This window comes from Mirounga angustirostris, unplaced genomic scaffold (genome assembly GCF_029215605.1).
Source record: "Mirounga angustirostris isolate CCGP_5_RB_7025 unplaced genomic scaffold, mMirAng1.0.hap1 SCAF_6, whole genome shotgun sequence".
NCBI classification, from domain to species: Eukaryota; Metazoa; Chordata; class Mammalia; order Carnivora; family Phocidae; genus Mirounga; species Mirounga angustirostris.
In genome coordinates, this window is record NW_026991714.1 from 51,713,197 (window position 1) to 51,731,580 (window position 18,384).

General features: G+C 49.7%; 1 protein-coding gene across 1 annotated transcript in view; it reads right to left on the reverse strand.

Annotated features, from left to right (window-relative positions):
* TNN (tenascin N) overlaps nt 1–14,367 on the reverse strand; it is a 53,661-nt gene extending 39,294 nt beyond the window's left edge. The window contains exons 1-5 of the mRNA XM_064594285.1: nt 13,765–14,367; nt 12,167–12,541; nt 11,397–11,660; nt 7,917–8,102; nt 6,578–6,667 (exon numbers count right to left, since the gene is read on the reverse strand). Of these exons, the coding sequence (XP_064450355.1) occupies nt 6,578–6,667; nt 7,917–8,102; nt 11,397–11,660; nt 12,167–12,541; nt 13,765–14,170 (1,321 nt within the window). The 5' untranslated portion in view covers nt 14,171–14,367. The remainder of the gene's footprint in view (nt 1–6,577; nt 6,668–7,916; nt 8,103–11,396; nt 11,661–12,166; nt 12,542–13,764) is intronic.
* Between the last annotated feature and the right edge of the window lie 4,017 nt (nt 14,368–18,384).

An 18,384-nucleotide genomic window follows, 5' to 3' on the forward strand; every position in this document is an offset into this window, starting at 1 on the left:
TAGACTCTCTGCTATAGAATTTACATTTTCCTGAAGGAGACAGACGATAAACAAGTAGTGATGGTATTAGGAAGCTCAATAAGGCAAGATAGAGGAATAGAAAATGCTGAACAAAAGACATCTGTGAGCTTAGACAGGGAGGTCAGGAAAGAACTGGCTCACCAGGAAGGGAACATCTGAACAGAGACTGAAATGAAATGAGGCAGTGGACCACATACAGTCTGGGAACCTCATTCCAGACAGAAGGAGCAGCATATGTAAAGGCCCTGCTCCACATATTCAGGGAACAGCAAGAGGCCAAAACATCTGGACAGAGTCAGTGAGGGAGCTGAGTGCTGGAGGTGAGGCCAGGGAGGTGAGGGGTGAGTGGACTGTGGGCGGCCTCCAACAACTGTGGCTTTTGCCCTGAATGAGATAAGAAGCTTCTAGGGGTTGGCACAGAAGAATGGCATGACCTGCGCTATCAAAAGACCCCTCTGGCTGCCAGAGAGAGTAGGGGTGTAGTGGGTCGAGAGTAGAGGTCACCTGGGAGGCTGCCCCAACAGTGGGAGAAGACAGGAATGTGGACCAGTGTGTCAGGGATGAAAGTCATGAGAAAGGTTGGATTGGGGAGATTTCAAATGTATACTTGTCAGAATCTGCTGATGGAGTTCATGTGGGACACAAATCCATCCTTCCATCCATCCATGTTATTTTGAGGCCTGAGCGATTTGCAGAAGGGGGTGACCCTTTACAGAGATGATGGAGAGATCTGAGGGAGGGCAGAGTTTGCAAAAGAAGGTGGGGAGAATGGGACCAAGAATTTGCACCTGGACACTTAAAAGTGCTAGAGCCAAGATGTGAACCATTCCTATCTGTCAATGCACCTCCACTTTCTATGTCCCCCGAGCAGCACTATCACCAGCCTTTTCTTATGGAAATAAGAACTATAAATAAATAAAATCAAGTGTGATCTGAAAGCTTCCTGCAATCTGAATCCAGCAGCAGCAGGGAACTGGAGCTTGTCGTGACAACTGGAACAGGGAAACAGTCTTACACTGTTGCCTTTGGGAGACAGGCTGGGCTGAGTGAGCAGTACAATCGGGAGCAAACAACAACAGGGCCACGTCCTGGGCCTCTGGAGGCTGGAGCAGGCTCTCAGAGGATGCTCAGGGGCCGGTGTACACAGGAGAAAGAACTCTTTCCCCACCCTGCTCCCCTTTCTGTGCAAAGCATGATTCTGCAGAGGACAGGGAGGGAATGAAGACAGCCTCCAAAGGTAACAATGTCAATCTGGGAAACCAGTGCTGACTTGGGAATGGGGACATTTAGAATGGAAAGTGAGGATGGGGAAAAAGAGGGCAAGAACACCCCACAGTCCTGCCTCTTAAAGTCCCTGGTCCTCATTTGCAACGACGTGGATGGAACTGGAGGGTATTATGCTGAGCGAAATAAGTCAAACAGAGAAAGACATGTATCATATGATCTCACTGATATGAGGAATTTTTAATCGCAGGAAACAAACTGAGAGTTGCTGGAGTGGGGGGGGGGTGGGAGGGATGGGGTGACTGGGTGATAGACACTGGGGAGGGTATGTGCTCTGGTAAGCGCTGTGAATTGTGCAAGACTGTTGAATCTCAGATCTGTACCTCTGAAACAAATAATGCAATATATGTTAAGAAAAAAAAAAGAAGAAGAAAAAGAAGAAGGTAGCAGGAGGGGAAGGATGAAGGGGGGGAAATCGGAGGGGTAGATGAACCATGAGAGACGATGGACTCTGAAAAACAAACTGAGGGTTCTAGAGGGGAGGGGGGTGGGAGGATGGGTTAGCCTGGTGGTGGGTATTGAGGAGGGCACATTCTGCATGGAGCACTGGGTGTTATGCACAAACAATGAATCATGGAACACTTCATCTAAAACTAATGATGTAATGTATGGGGATTAACATAAGAATTAAAAAAAAAAAAAAGTCCCTGGTCCTCATCCTCTCCAAAGTGAACCACATTTGTACAACCCATGGTCCCAGCAGTGCCCCTCACCACCCCTCCCTGGCCCAGATCAGCGCTTGGCACCGTAGCTGCAGGACCCCCAGCATAAGCCTCTGCCTTGTGGGGTCAGGGACCTCTGTGTGTGCAGCCCTCTCAGGATCCACCATGCCCACGTGAGTGTAACCAGCCCTGATGCATCTTGTTCCCTCAACAGTCCCAGAGCACTTGAGGGATGGACAGCCAGGAAAGGCATCTTGGCCATGAAGAGTAAGAAAGTAGGAAGGAAAAACAGAATCCTCCCATGCCAGGGTTCTAGAGACCTAGCCCAGAGAGATATGACTTCTCCAAGGTCATAAAGCCAGTTAGAGGCCTGGCTAGCCTGGAACTCAGGACTCTGCCCTTTCCCTCAATCAATCCCCTAACCACACCACCCTGAGCCAGAAGGAGGGTCTTCGTGAAGCACTCCTCTCTGTGATAAATCTAAGGATGGGAACCAGACACCAAGACACAGAAGCAGGAGAGCCTCAGTGATGGGATCCTGATGATGGGCCACATGGCTGGAAGAAGCCAGCTGAGCAAGACCAAAGCCTCTCTGTCTGCCAAGAAGGGGTGCGGGGATCATAAACAGTTTTTCCAAGGAACACAGCAGTAGCTGCAGACGGCTGGCTGAATCACAGATGAGTCACAGCGGGAACCTCAATGAGGAGACAGGCTCTCCTTCCCAGTCCTCAACTTCCTTCCCACCTGCTGGACACTAGCAGCCCTGATGGGACCTTTCTCGGGGCCATTCAAGGTCAAAGACTTAAGACAAGACTTGGTAAGTAGACCTTTGAGTTGCATGTGTTAGAATAAAGGGCCTCCCCACTTCAGAAGATCTACTTTACAAAACTGAGTGGACAGAAGAGGCTAATTAAGGGCTCTGGGCACATCGGGAAAGTTTATTCCACTTTATAATGAGATTTGCCACCGGGCTGGGTAGGGCACTGCTGTCCTAGGTCTGCTGGAACACCAGCCTCACATGTCCCTGTTCCAGCCCATGGCCTCAGGCATTCAGAATAGCTTTCTCCATTCCCAGTGGCTACTTCTGAATCACCCAGTTGGCATAGTGGAAAATGGCACAGCCAGGATCTAAAATCTACAGGGATATGGGCTTGGGGGCAAAGACGGAGGTTAGGGCCTTATGCCCCTAGTTTGAAAGTGAGTTCCTGGAAGGTGAGGCCTTCCTTCGGACTACAGCAGCCAGGCGTCCCCTCACCTTGCTTCCTCAGGCCTCCCCTATACTGCTTTCACTGTGGCAATAAAATTATCCCAAAGACCTCACTTGTAGAGAATGTGCTCAGAGATCAACCTCTCTTCCTGCTCTCCTCTAGCTTTGCTTCTGGAAAGGTTGTGATTTGACCTCAAGCAACCCTCCGTTCAAACGCCACCGTTCACTAGTTCACCCTGATCTCCTAAGCTGTGTGGGCTTCCATTTTTCTCACCTGTAAAATGGGAATAATAATGCCTGTAATGCTATTATAATGACAAAGATAATGTGTACGGAGCCCTGAGTACCTAGAATATAGGGGATACTCAAATGATGAAGATTATTATTATTTTTCAGCCACTGGGTGTACGTGGGTGGCTGTGTGGGAGGCAGGAGCTCTGAATGTTGACAGGAGTTCATCTTGCAACATGAAGGAGTTTAAGAAGGAAAGTTTTAGGGGCTGGGCCATTGCAAATGCAGCAGTATGTTTGGAAGGCAGTAAAAAGAGAAAAAGATCCAAAGAGAGGCAAAACTGCTATTTCACGGCACTGTCAAAGGGAAAAATTCTAAGAAAATTGTTAACACGTGACTATGCGAGGCTGTACGTTCCGCTGGGCATGGGAGCTGGTGGGATTATAACAAAGCAAGCAGGCCTTTGTTCTGGACTCACCACAGAAATGCATGAATCATGGAAGTTATGAAAACACTTATAATAATATAAAAAAAAAAAAGAGGGACTTTAAGCTCATTTAGTCCAACCTTTCCTTTTACAGATGAAGAAACTGAGGACAAAGGGGTAGCATCACCTCTTAGTGGCCTGCCCCTCCTGTCGTTGGATGTGGGGTGGTTGGGAGGGTCTGGCAGCGAAGTTCAGGGCCCTTTCCCCCGAAGACACTGGCCTGGCAGATGCTCGCTGCTCTGAAGTTGACCTGCTTCTGGAAGTCGCTTCAGTGCACTCTGAGTGTCTTAAAGGGTGAGAATTTTCAATTGACCGCTTCCCTTTCGTGGATTAGTTCCACTGAGTGACTTGTTAAATGGAAAATACCTGAACTGTGTCATTTCTTCCCTGCACATGGTTATGCTGTTCTTAGATTCCAATGTCTTTTTCCATCTCAGGCAATGCAAAATATTTGGAGAAAAGAGAGATTCTTCCCCCCCCCTTAAATGAATGAACAGTCTAGCCAGGTTTGAGAGTGTTTCCTGACCTCAGAAATGATTGTGTCTTTTTTTTTTATGTTCGTTGGACACATGACACAAATTTATTTGCTACCCAATAAAATATCCCATCCCACTTTTAGAATATAACTGACAATAAAAATGCTTCTTGAGTGCTCACATTCTAGTTGGGATAACATATTTGAAAGGTTAACTAGCAATTCAAGGCCATGTGTGATTAAATGCTCTAAAAACTCAGAGGCAAAAACAGTTGCTCTTTAATGTGGTCCCACAAGGCCTCGGTGGAGAGGCTAAGGTTGGAGCTGAGCCTGGAAGGATGAGTGATCTTATTGCTATGAGCCTCTGAAGGGCAAGGACCAGGACTTTTCATCTTTGGAAGAATCTAAAGGGACGATGTCTCTAGTGCCCAGCAGTACTCTGCAATTAGTTTTTGTTTAATTAATTGATAGCTTGAATTAACTGAATTCCTGATTGAATTAATGGATAGCTAGAGATAACCGTAGAGGGTTTCCTAGGCTGGCATAACATGAAAAACCCATAATGCAGAGATAAGCCTTCTGTGTTAAGAAACCCCGAAACAGAGACACCTGGGTGGCTCAGTTGGTTAAGCACCCGACTCTTGATCTCAGCTCAGGTCTCGATCTCAAGGTTGTGAGGTCAAACCCTGTGTTGGGCTCCATGCTGAGTGTGGAGTCTACTAAAAAAAAAAAAGAAAAGAAAAGAAACCCCAAGAACAGTCCAGCATCAGGGAGGTTTTCCATTGGGAAGTAGGAGTGAGGAGAACAACAGCCCAGGATGGTCAGATCCAGTCCGAAATCAATGAGGAGTCACAGAAATTTTTCTAGTTAGGAGGTAAACAGTAGGAGAATTAGCCAGAAACAATGAGTGAAAAGGTAAAAGTGGGAGGAACTTTAGTTTTGTGTCCACCAAAGCGGATATCCTAGGTTCAAAGCCCAGCTCTGTCATTTCTTAGCTAGGCAATTCTGAGTTTAACTTCCCAGGTTTTTTTGTTGTTGCTTTTTTTTTTAAGTGACTTAGAAATAATACTAGGACCTACCACACAGTTACGGTGAAAACTAAATGAGATCATTTATGAGAAGTACTCAGTTAGCATAATGCCTGATGCATAGGAGGCTCTCAATGAATTCACAGCTAACAAGAAAGCCACCGGAAACAAGGAAGTCCTTGCCATCTTCCACCCCACTAAAAGTTTTTACCAGTCCACCACTCAGGCAGGCTGCACAGTCTGTATTGTCTCATTCCTAAATGAAGTTATAGCTTTACTTTTACAACTGTCTGACTCTAACTTTCACACTACAGATAATGCGATCTGTTAGGCAACCGAAATAGCGAATTCCATTCCTGCACCATCTCACCACCCTGGCTAGCTCCTGCCAGGACAGAATCGTGTAAAGAACTAAAACACGTTTCAAGGAAGTCTCGAAATTCAAAGATCCCTTCTTGGCCAGCTTCAAGGACTAGCCTTCCCCCAGTGGCATGATAGTCTAGCTCACCGGTTCCCGACTTGGGTTGGCAAGATCTCCACCATTGCAGGATGATGCACCATTCCACATGGACTCAAGCATTGGCTCAAAACTCAAAGCTACGTGGACTAGCTTGCACATATGACTACAGGGATTTCAAATTATTTTCTGATTCATAAATTACAAATCTATCGTCAAGTGTTACTGATTTATAATGTCTGTCATTATATATGTTTTCACAGTCCACAGATGTTCAAAATACCACTGCTCCCATGTGAGAGTCTTTAAAATCTTCTGACATTTTAAAGCAGAGTGCTTGAGTGTGATCATCAGGGAAAAAACACAAGAATAATGGGGAAAAAATTACAGATCACCTGTCTTAGGTAATAGGGAGTTGTGTGCCTAGGTCCAAAATAATGAATAAAAATAATACAGTGATAAGAGCTAATAAAATAAGAAGAAAGATGTCAGAAATGGCCTTTCCCCTTGACTCCGAGATCCTAGGGGAAATTTTCAATGGTAAAACACATTTCAAATAGGAAAAGTTTCCTTCCCTTCCCCAGCCCTACAACATAGATGTCAGTACACAAAGAGAATCTCTCTACATACAAATCCCAGAGTTTTTATCCAGAGAGGAGTCAGCCAAGAAAAATATCAGAAAGCAAACTGGAGAAATATTCATAGTGCTTCTAAATAGCTCCTACCTGTCTTGCCATTCAGGAGAATCGGTTTGCCCTCCAGTTCTCCTTTCATGGGAACAACGGTGATCTTATATTCTGTCCCGGGCTGCAGACCTGCCAACAAGCAGCCAGGGCTCGGTGAGTTCGGGCTCCAGACCCTTGCCCCCAACGCTGCTCTCCCCCAGGATTTCCCTCATGAGGGGAGGTGAGGGGCTATTCTTCTCACCCGAAGATAAATCTAAGGCAGAGGAAGAGTGGTGGGGCCAGTGGAATACAAGGCGTCGTCGAGGGGCTTACGGGGGTGCAGGGGGCCAGAGTGGATGAGGTGAAGGTAACAGAGCTCCTTTCTTGGGCTGCCAAGCACTGATTTCCCAATTTTATTTATAGCCCAAGTGGTTTTCTGCCCTCAACAATCCTATTCCCTCAAAAGTTTCTTTCCGCCTCATTGCAATAATTAGCCTAACTGTATTCCATTATTTTCTTCTTTGCTTGGCCCTTTTTTGTTTGTTATTTCTCTGCAGCAGTGGTTTGAGTAACTGTTCTCTGTGGCACAGAAATCCAGACTGTGGCAAAGTACGGGCAGAGAGCAGCGTGTGGGAGGCACACACACTGCTCTCCGCTCCGCGGACCCTGGGAACCCCAAGATGTCCTTCCAAGATGGAGCTCACAGAGTGGACAGTGGAGGAGGACTTACCCATGGAGCTAATAAGGCTCAAGGCCCCCCTTCCCTGCACGGGCCACCTCCAAGGATATTCACTTGGGTATTCATGATTGTGTATTATTTTCCTTAAAGAGAGCCCTGAAAATTCTCTAAGCTTCAGGAGTCACAAAATGTGATCCAGCCCTGCATGGCCCTGTTTCCTTAGTGGCCATCAGATTTCCAGCTCTCAGCAGATAAACTAGGTCAGTTGGGACAAGGACCTCCCCACCCAGGCCTCCCAGCATCACTCCTTCCATGCAGCATGCCTAATAAACCAATCTCTCTCTCTCTCTCTCTCTCTCACTTCCTCTCTCTCTCTCTCTCAGACACACACACTCACACATTCACACACACAGACACACAAACACACATACACACAGTTCTTCCAAAAGGAATGTCTGTACCAGCATATCCACCCTGAGACACAGACAGGGTTTTCAAGAGGACATTGGGCCTATAATCTGTCAACCAGGTGCTCTGAGATTCCAGAGTCAGCTCTGGGACCCTAGAGCACAGGTCTGCAGACCTACAGACTGGGCTCTTATCTGGAGTTTCCAGGGTCAGAATTCAAAGTGATTCCTAGGGCCCCAGGGCCCTCTGTGCACACTGTCCCCACCTCATCATCCACAGCAAATGTCCCACATCCCCAGTGTTGGCTCTTACCCGTGATGTCATATCGGCTCTTGGGGTCACTGCTCTTGGGCACAGTGACCTCAGCCACCTCCTGCCCTGTCAGGGGGCCATACTGCAGCTTGTAGTAGTCCACCTCGGTCGGGGGGTTCTCCCACTCCACATCAAGCGAGTTCTCAGTCTCATCTGTCACCCACGCAGTGCCAAGAACGGCAAGATCTAGGGCAGGGGTCAGGGAAGGCAGGAGAGAACAGTGAAGAGCAGAGCTCGGGCAGGTCTGGAGCAGAACATTTGCTACCGGGTCAGTGCCCTTCCTTGACACACTGAGAGCATGCTTCAGCCCAGGACATAATCCTTAACAGGTATCTTAAAACCACCAAAGTAGCAAATAAACTGTTGGCTCTCACATTATCCATGGAGGACAGACTATCTACTGGGAAAGCCTCCTCTCTCCCATCCCATCAGATGCCATGCTGCCTTCCCTATCCCAGCCGCCATGGGCCAAGCCCTGGACCACACTTCTCCAACCAGCCATCCAAACCGCCGGACCCACGGGTCAGGCTGCCCTGAATGAAACACACCCTTTCGCTGCAGAACCCTGCCCTCAAAGACTCAATCCCAGGAGGAGAAGCTCAGCTTCTCCCATGTAAAGTGTGGGGAATGCATTTGAAATTTTCTGGAGTATAATACTGATAATACAACCAGTGTCTTCCTCCATCTCCCAAATTACAGCTCCTTCCTTGCCACTCAAATTCTCCTACGAAGACTAACCCTAGGGAAAACTATAAAATAGGTGAATTTTAACTTGGTCCTTCTGAGTATCTTTCCTGCGCCTTCCACCACAGTTTAGACCTGGTGACCTCAGCTGTCCAACCTGTCCAACCTGCAGAGGAGAGTTATTGTACCCCTCTATTCATAGTCAAGTAATAATGGCTAAATGTTTATCCCTCCACTTGGAAAACAATGAAATTATAATGATTCACGCGAAGGAATGGATCCAAGGGAAGAACTTTTGGGTGGTGGCTGGGGAGGGGACTGCTTTTTTGAGAGCACCGTGAGTTCCAAGGGCCATATCTAACGGCCATACCCACTGGATGTCATCCGACCTGAAGTCTGAAGCCACCAGGCTCTCAGCCTTGCCCCTTCCTTGGTCACGTGCCCACCTTCGCCACCTTGGTGGTGCTCCCTAGATGCTCCCTAGGCGGGCTGACCACTTGTCAAGGACATGGGACAGAGAATTTATGTATCAGGCAGGGGGTGAACTTGGTGCTCTTAAGGTCCCTCGGGTCTGAATGTCTCTGATTCACTCTCTTATGAACAGAGAACCTCACAGAGCCTTTTCTCTGAAGAATTTCCTCCCACCTACTGGCTTCCATCTGCCAGCCTCCAGGTTCTTCCTTCAAAGATGGGAATTCCTTAAGGGAACAGGTCAAGAGGTCAGTAAGGAAAGTGACTCAAGGACCATAGAAGGGTCCTCTACAGCTCACAAGTGAAAAAGCAGAGACTTAATGAAAATATTCAAGATTATTGTGGGGATAAGTGTCTCTTGGACCCAGGCTCCCCTGAGGAGCAAACAGAATGGGTTTAACATGAATCAGATTAGATAGAAAGACAAGCTTTACAGTTGCAAGATTTTCCAAGCCCCTAGCGCAGAAGCCAAGAGGGGTTACTAAGACTTTCAAAACAGCTGTCTCTGCTCTTCAGTGGGAGGCTGTGGGCACTGGCCTGTCTAGAGACAGAGGCAGCCACAGACAAAAAGGGGGAGCTGGCCTGGTTCTCACAGGTAAGCTTGGGTGTGCTCCCATTGAGCATAAACAATTTCACAGAACATCAACATCAGGCAAGCCACTGAGTGGCCATGATAGCTGACGACAAAACAAGGCCATTCCATAATCATGTCTGAATACAGGCAAAAACAAGAACACTGTCCAAACCACAAAAACTACCCAATATTCTCTCCCCTAATATGAGTGACTACCCTTCTTCACTGATGATGGCTTTAGCCTCTCTCTAGTCTGCTCTTTCTAGATAAGGTTCACTAAGTTACCAGTCATGGAGTTAACTCCCCTTGATGACAGCATGCAAGCCAAAGCAAACCCCTGCTGCCTTCAACTTCCCCCAAATCACCCAACACAAGCCCCAATTCTATCCCAGTCCTTCCTAATGCTCTTACTGAGATACCCACAACCCCTGTGCTGTGTTGTCCCACATGCCAACAGTCAATAAACCCAACCTGCTTGACTCCAGCAGTGTCCTGAGGGGTCTATGGCTGGAGGGGATCGATAAAGGCAATCACAAATTATACTCCCAGGATGACAGGTCTCTCATGGCCCTTTCCAACATGGAGCCATCCCTATCCTCACCACTGAACAGGACAGGCAGCCTGATGTTTCTGCAGAGACAACCATGTGCCCAAAAGCCCAGCTATCTGGGTGTCCCTGGATCTCTCCCCAGGAGTTTAGTGAAGGGTGGAGGCAGCTGATTTTTATCAGCATCTAGAATAGTGCCTGGTACACAGGAGATGTTCAGTAAAATAAGATGAGTGAATGAAGGGATCAGAATCACTCAAATAACTAGGTTTTTCCAAGCTCTTGAAGATCTAAGTTGCTTGAAGAACTTTCATGAGAAAACAAGAATTTCTAAACAGTAAGCAGTGAGGCTTGTCTCTCCAAACATTTTGGTAACATTTGGTGGTACACTGGAGACTCTGTCCCTCCAGATCCATCTTTTGTCCTGCTGTGTATCCCAGATTATGACCTGTATGAATTGTGTTAAATCAGATCCCCTTGCCCTCTGGCTTCTTGTTACGTTCAGCCAGTAAGTTACCAGAATATCAGAGGGCAGGATAGAGAATTTAGCAACTGATCTGCTTCCCTCCCTCCCAGTGAGGCCATGGTGGACCGCCTGCATCTCTACCCAAAGTGCCTCTGCAGGCAACCCTCTCCTACAGCTCTTTTTGGGTCCCACTACCAATTTCCATCCCTCCCCCTTCAGAATGGGGTGGATCCCCACTGATGCTAGTCCTAGAGTACTTCACCAGCCAAATCCTACCCATCCATGCCTCTTCACTAAACTGTCTTCAATTACGCTGTTTACTCTCTCTCTTTCCTGCTAAGATGAATCTGATACAGGCGGCTTCAGCAAATCTCCAGCCATCATCCCACCTCCAACTTGCTTAATGGCCTCAAAGCGTCAGTGAGGGCCTGGGTGTACAGGTATACTCCTTGGCTGCTTGTGTGTGGCTGCAGGGCAATCAGACCTTACTAATCTTAGGCGCGGAGAGACCCCTTGAGCCCCAGTCCAGCAGGCTCTATTACTGACTTGCAGGAGCCGAGAAAAGGGAGCAAGAACTGAGATTTTTCTCCAGAAACCAGGATTGCAACAGCTACGTTTTTCAACTGCCAAATGAGGGCAATGTTCTGAGTAGTCGAAGGGTATTTGTGGGAACAATGGAAGAAAACATTTAAGATGGGGCCTTTCCTGGGAAACCGAGGCACCCCACTGCTTCCTCACCCGTGGTAGCAAGTAGATGCTGTGGGCCGCTGGAAACCGCTTTCTTCACGTTGCGCAGGGTAACTATGTACTTGGTTCCAGGCTGCAAACCAGCGATGTCATAGGTGTGCTGCTCCTTGGGCACTTGGATCTGCTTCCCAGAGAGCTCCGTCCCCAGAGGGTAGTAGCTGAGGAGGTAGTGGTCCACCTCGCTAGAGGGCTCCCAGCTCACCAGCAGGGAATCCTCCCTGCTCTTGAGCAGCTGTAGGCCCTGGGGAGCCACCACTATGCAGAACAGGAAGAGGAGAGGAGAGGGTGAGGAAACGGGTGGAAATGCATAACCAACGTGTGGTCACCGAGCACCTACTATATCCTTAACACTGGCGGCAGGTTAGAGCACACAGCGCCTGCGTAGAGCACCACTCTGGACACCCCCCCCCCACCCCCGCGGGAAGTTATGTGGTTGGGAGTTAACACCGACTCACACACCCCCAGACACACACACTCACACACACACACACAGCGCCAGCAGATCACAGAAGACCACCGGTTCTCAAACCAGCAGCATCAGGATCATCTGGAACTGGTTATTGATGCAAATCCTCGGGCCTCACCCCAGACCCCCTGCCTCAGAAACTTCGGCTGACCCAGCAATCTGTGTTTCACAAGCCCCCCCAGGGCTTCCGAGGTGGACTAGAGGCCGCGGCCCCGCGCAGGACCGGGTGTCATGATGGCTAAATGGCGCCCGCGCGGGGCAGGGAAAGGAGGGAGTCGGGCCTCTCGGCTCTCACCCTGGGCGCAGTCGAAGCCTCGGAAGCCCTCCTCGCAGTAACACTCGCCCGCGTCGCAGAAGCCGTGGCCGCTGCAGTCACCCGGGCAGCGGCGCTCGCTGCAGTCCTCGGACGTGAAGTCCTCGTGGCACCGGCAGACGCCGCGCACGCACGCGCCGTGCCCGCTGCAGTCGTCGGGGCAGGCGGTGTAGGCGCAGTCGGCGCCCACGTAGGGCGGCTCGCACTCGCAGAGGCCGGCGGCGCAACGCCCGTGGCCACTGCACGCCCCGGGGCAGGCGGGCCGCTCGCACGCGGCACCCTCCCAGCCCTGCTCGCAGCGGCAGGTGCAGGTCTCCGGCGAGAAGGTCCCGTGGCCGCTGCAGTGGAGGCTCCCACCTACCAGCAAGAGGAAAGCAGGCTGGGGGCAGGGCCGGCGAGCGGGCTGGCCCGGCCTGGGCCCCGCACAGCGCGTTCTTCGGAGGGCAGGGCCCAGGACGAAGATGGAGGTCTGCCCTTTCCAACCTGGGCCAGACTCTGACCTGTGACAGCTACAAACGTGTCCTGCTTTTACGCCCCCAAACGCCACGTGAAGTCTCTCCCCTTTCCCATCTCATCCAAGCGCTCAGGTGAATTCTGGTTCCCTCCGTTCTAAATGGTGGTTAAGTATTTAGGACCTAACAATGAAGACGCCTGGACTGCTGCAGCTCGGGGTCAGCGCGCCAGCTTGTGCTGAGGGGCAGGGTTCCGGGGGTGGGGGTGGGGGGCCGGCTGGCAGGTGAGATCCAGGCTCTCTGGGAGCAGGCTGGACCTTAGCAAGGCTGGGTCCTTGGGAAATGAGCCCAAACTGGATCCTGGAAAAGTGGGCCTGCAGAAGCTACCCAATAGCCCAGTCACACTATGGGGAGGGGTGGGAAAAGGGATCCCCCAGGCTCCCCTCTCTAACCCCCTGGCCGTCAGCAGCCCAGCTCCTGCTTCTCAGAACACCCTCTTTCCTTCCTAGACATTTTTGCCCTGGAGGCTCCTCCGCAGCAGTCCGTGCTGTGTCATTCATGGCTGTGGCCCTGGTGCCCAGTTGTCCCTCTGGTGTACAGGAAATGCTCTCAACGGTAGCACTTCCTCCAGCATAAACAGGTATGCCAACATACCCCTCATTATGATTTGGATCCGCTTTGCTAAATATCTACTATGGGCCTGGAAACTTCTGTATAGCACCTGTAGTCCTCAGACCTGGACAAGTTGATAGAATTATCCTAATTGGGCGGTTTAGAAAACTTCAGGATTTTACCCAGAGTCACACCACTAAATAGTGACGAAACTGGGGCATTTGTACCCCGTCTCGTCTAGCTCCAAGGCCGACCATCTTTCCTCTCCTTCCCACTGCTCCCTCTTCTGGTGGAGATTGGATTCACAGGTCAAAGAGCACCCAGGAGCGTAAACCCAGGAGTCCAGACTCACGGTAAGCGTTGCCGGGCCCTGTCTACCGAGGCTTGCAGATACTGCCTGGAGCTAGTGCCAAGGACAAGACCCCCCACCCGCCCCAAGAGTGAGGTGGGAGCGCACCAGACTCACAGAGAGCGCCTGGCACGTAGCATGGTTTGTTGAATGAGTGGCAAACTCACCAGCAGCCCCTTGGCAGCAGCGCTGGACATCACACTTGTCCTTCATCTCCACCATCTCCTCCTCCAGCTTCTTCACCCGGGCCAGGAGCTCTTGGACGCTGCTTGTTAGTTCACAGTCCTTCTGTGGCGTCTGCAGGCGGATGTTGTGCCTGAAGATGATGTTCTGTTCCTCAGCCTCCCCTGGGGCCAGGAGTGAGGCCCCATCATCACTAAGGGGCTGAGGGTCAGTCTCCACCTGGACCAGGGCAGACTTGGGCACGTCAATCTTGTAGGTGTGGCTGACAGTGACCTGTTGCTCCTTGTCACTGCAGCCGTGAGGTTCAAGGGTGGCTGGGGCTGATGCCACCAAAAGCACAGAGCCCAATAGGAGCCCCAGGGGGAAGCACAATGTCCCCTGGAGACCCATCTCGGAGAGACAGGGAGCAGAACCTGTAGGAGACCTGTATCCAGAAAAGATGCAAAAGACAAGCCATGGAGACTTGCTGATGGAAGCTGGCCTTTTGAATGGATTCTAGGAGCCCACAGGAGGCTGAGAAACCAGCAGAAATATTTCATCCTGTAGGTCCTGAGGATCCAAACCAAATGTTTTGTTCCTTCTCACACATTGCCCATTCCTGCCTCCTGTCTTTGCTTATACTGTTCGGTACCTGGGAGACCTGCCTCTTCACCTCTTATTCTATACTCACCTGACTAATAAAAACAACTGTCTCCTATGAAAGGCCTACTGTGACCAGGCTTCAATCCCCCCATCCCTAATCTATACCACACTCCTAATATTATCCCATCAAGACCACCTAGAGAACAACTGCACATAGAGACCTCTCCACTGTGAGAGGCAGCGACAATGTGCTGGAAAGACAAGTCAGGTCCTAGGTGTCTAGCCTTGTGAAGGCTGCTTATCCTGGCGTTAGCCTCCTCTCGTCAAGTGGGAATGGTCACACCTGTTTCACCGCATTATATGTGGACAGCACTTCATACCATGCCAGGGACACAGGAGGTGCTCACTAAATGCTTGAGGTTTTGGTTTTAATCAACTACTGAGTATGCTTTCCTTTTCCTTCTCATTTTTTTTATTGTGAAGGATGACATTTATCCTGAAAAGAGCACATGACAAAAATGGTATCATTTTAATGAATTGTTATAAAGGCAACCACCATGGAACCACCACCCAGCTTCAGAACTAGAATGTTGCCAACATCCTAGAAGCCTCCACAGGCCCTCATCTGATGCTGCCTCTTTTCCAACTCGGTAGTCAGAGTCAGCAGAACACCATCAAAAGGAGTGGACCGGAGCAAATAACTCTGTTGGTCATGAAAAGGAAGAAAGCATCATTAAACCCAGTTTTAATATTTTGTAAAATCTTTGATTTCTAAGAGTCAAGATTTATTTAGTATGAAGAAGTAGAGGATGAAGGTCCCTGGCAGAATTATCATTAAAGATAACAATAATAATATTATTATAACATTACCTGTTATTTATCAAGTTGCTGCTTTGTGCCAGGCATTGCCCAGGGGCGTTAACCCTCATACTTAATCTTCATCACTGCCAAGTGAGATAGATTAGTGCTACTTTGCTTATCCTGGGTGAGCAAACAGATGTGCAAGGCAAAGTCACTTACCAGGGGCTGTCCAACTAGTAAGTGTCACAGTCGGGATTTAAAACTAGGTCCGACTGATTGCAAACCTGTGCTGGCTCTGCATCCATATGACCTTCTGATACAAATAACACATGAGCACAGTATATATACCTTTTCTATGTCATTCCTTCCTTTGGGCAGACGCCCTGGGTGTTTTACCCAAGGGATGTGCTACCACTCTGAACTAAACCATGCAGCACCTAAGGAGAATTCTTCTTCAGGTTACCCCTTTGCTCACTCCTTCTTAGTTCTTCCTATAATCCAAAGCATGCATTATTGATGATAATAACTGGGGCTCCTGGGTGGCTCAGTCTGTTAAGCAGCTGAGCCTTAATTTTGGGTCAGGTCATGATCTCAGAGTCATGAGAAGGAGCCCCAGGTCAGCCTCCACACTCAGTGTGGAGTCGGCTTGAGGTTCTTTCCTTCTCCCTCCCCCCTGTTCCTCCCCACCGTTCATGTACAATAGATAGATAGATCAATAAATCAATCTTTTTTTAAAAAATTATAATATCTCACCTTTTCTGAGCACTTACTATGCCCCAGGAACTGGACTCAACATCTTGCAGATATAATGGAATGGTCAGTGAGCCATTTCTTGTCATGGGATTTGGATAGTGGGTAATAAGGGCCCACACATTCTAAAGAGAGATGCTTTACTGAAGCTTTTCTGGGAGGATGTTGGTTTGAATAGAAGGTGGAGGGCAAAGAGACCAGTACCTGCCTCTTGCCCAGAGGAATTCAGATGTGGGAGTTTGCCTGGAACAGCCTGCATAGCAGAGATTGGAGGGAGGGTATGGTGCACCCCAGAGTTTGGGGAGACGAGAATATGGAAGTCCTGCCATAGGTCAATGCCACATATATAGGGCAGCTGGGGGCCAGAGCTGAGGTGCAGCCCCGTGGCTCCGCAGGAGTGTGCTTCCCCAGTGGGCAACCCACGGGAGGAAGTGCCCAGGGGGTAGAAAGCAGACTGTCTGAAAAACCCACAACAGATTCCCACAAGAGGGGATGTGTGGAGCCAGCAATGGGAGCAGCTAACGAAACAAGGGTATCCGATAACTAGAAGGAACTGTAATAGCTCTAACTAGAAAAAAATCCCTTTTCCCTTCCCTTCTGACTCCCCTCCCTGCCTCAGTCAACAACCTGGGGAAGCCAGAAGCAGCCAGGCAAGTTGAGGGAGGTAGTGGGGGAAGGAAGGCACCAGGCCCACTAGGGCCCCTGCCCTCCTGCTCACCTGCAGATCCCTGATCCCAGATCAGGTCTGAGCTGGATAGGAAGAAAACATGGGGCCGGGATAGAAGACCGAGGCTCTCCTATTGGGATAGAAATGCCCTTCACAGAAGGGTTCTCTTCCAATACTAAAAGTGACCAGGAAGCTCTAGAATCTGCTTGGGATTTTTGTCAAAGGAGGGGGGGCAGCTGGAGGGGGAGATTGAGGAGGGCCAGTACAGCGAGTTGGAAGACAGATATAGGGTAAAAATAATGATAGTTCACAGTTGCTGTCCTCAGAAGTTCAACCCCATGATAACACAGTCACACATAGCTCTGTTCCTTCCCCAAAGCGGGAACTGAGACTCAGGGGCATCAAGCAATATGTCCTTGGTTATGCAGCAAAAGTACAAAGCTGCAAACTCAGTCTGCACAGTGTCCACTAACTGAGCCCTTAACCTCCCCCACTCCAGCACTTCTGTCACCCCCAATAGCCACACACACTGATCTCAAAGGCAACTTCTTTGTATGGAGTTTTCACTGTCCCAAATCCCCTTCCCAGGCAACAGTGGAGCTAGGAAAATGGGCTCGGACTTCTCTGCCCATTCCTGCCATCCAAACCCCGCCCCCACCCTATGGCTCCCTCTCTTCTGAGATGCAAATGGAGTACAGATGGCTTTTTGAAGAAGTTCTGCACGAATGCAAAACAGCTGCAGACTCCTGCCATAAACTGCAGCAAGGCTGCACGAAGCCCAGTCTCACTGTGTTTGTTTTTGGAAGCCTAGAATATGAGAAACCCCAGAAGCCCTCGTAGGAGCCCTCAGGGCCACCCGTCCTTCTGCCGCCTGTCGCTCGTAACAAGATGTCCTCGCTAATTGCAGCCTCTTGGATTACCTGAGTTGAGCTCAGATTTCCCTGGGCAGGGTGATTGTTCGAAAGAAGATGGGAGGGAGGCATCCTCGACCTAGCACTTCTGTCAAGTGTAATGAGCGAGAGGAGAAGCCTGCTGGCTTTCCTTCCAACACGTGGCAGGAGAGACTTGCCTGGTGGAAGAGCATAGGGAAGGGATGACCTCAGCAACGCCACTGGGACACATAGCCGTCTGACCGCAGACAGAGTCCGTCACAGAGGGGGCGGACAGGGCAATAAATGTCACCCAGGAAAATGCAGGAGAACTTCCCAAGTGGGCATGATTTTTCTGTTGAGGAATCACTTAGTAAATGCTGTGGGAATGTTTGAGACAAAGGGTATTTACTTGCGTGGAATGTGCCTGTGGGAAGCCACAGGAAACCAGGTGTCCCCCAGAAGCAGTCTCATTAACTCCGATCTTGTCTTTAATTCTGACTGCAGGAAGGGGATGTGGGGAGGTGGGGGGCAGAGGCATATTAGGACTCAGGACAAAGGCTGCCTGGCATGGCCTTTTCGAGAAAGGCTCTTTGAGGTGTGTGCTCCTGATCATCAGCTGGACGGCTGGTCCCCCTAGTTCTGCCCTGAAAGACACACTGATGTCACAGGGCTCTACATCGGTGCTCCATTCATTCTCTCTTGATGGCCACATCCACCCTTGTAGCTTCAATTTCCAGCCACACACTGATAGCCCCAGAATTTATCTGTGGGTTCCTCACCCAGACATCCCTGTCATCTCAGGCATGGCAGCGGCCGTGAATATGTGGATCCCCTCTGTGTCTCCAGTCTCATAGCACAATCCTGGCCAAGGTAATATTTGGGACATTAATAATAGCACCTAAGTTTTTCGCGTGTGTTTATCAGATGATGGG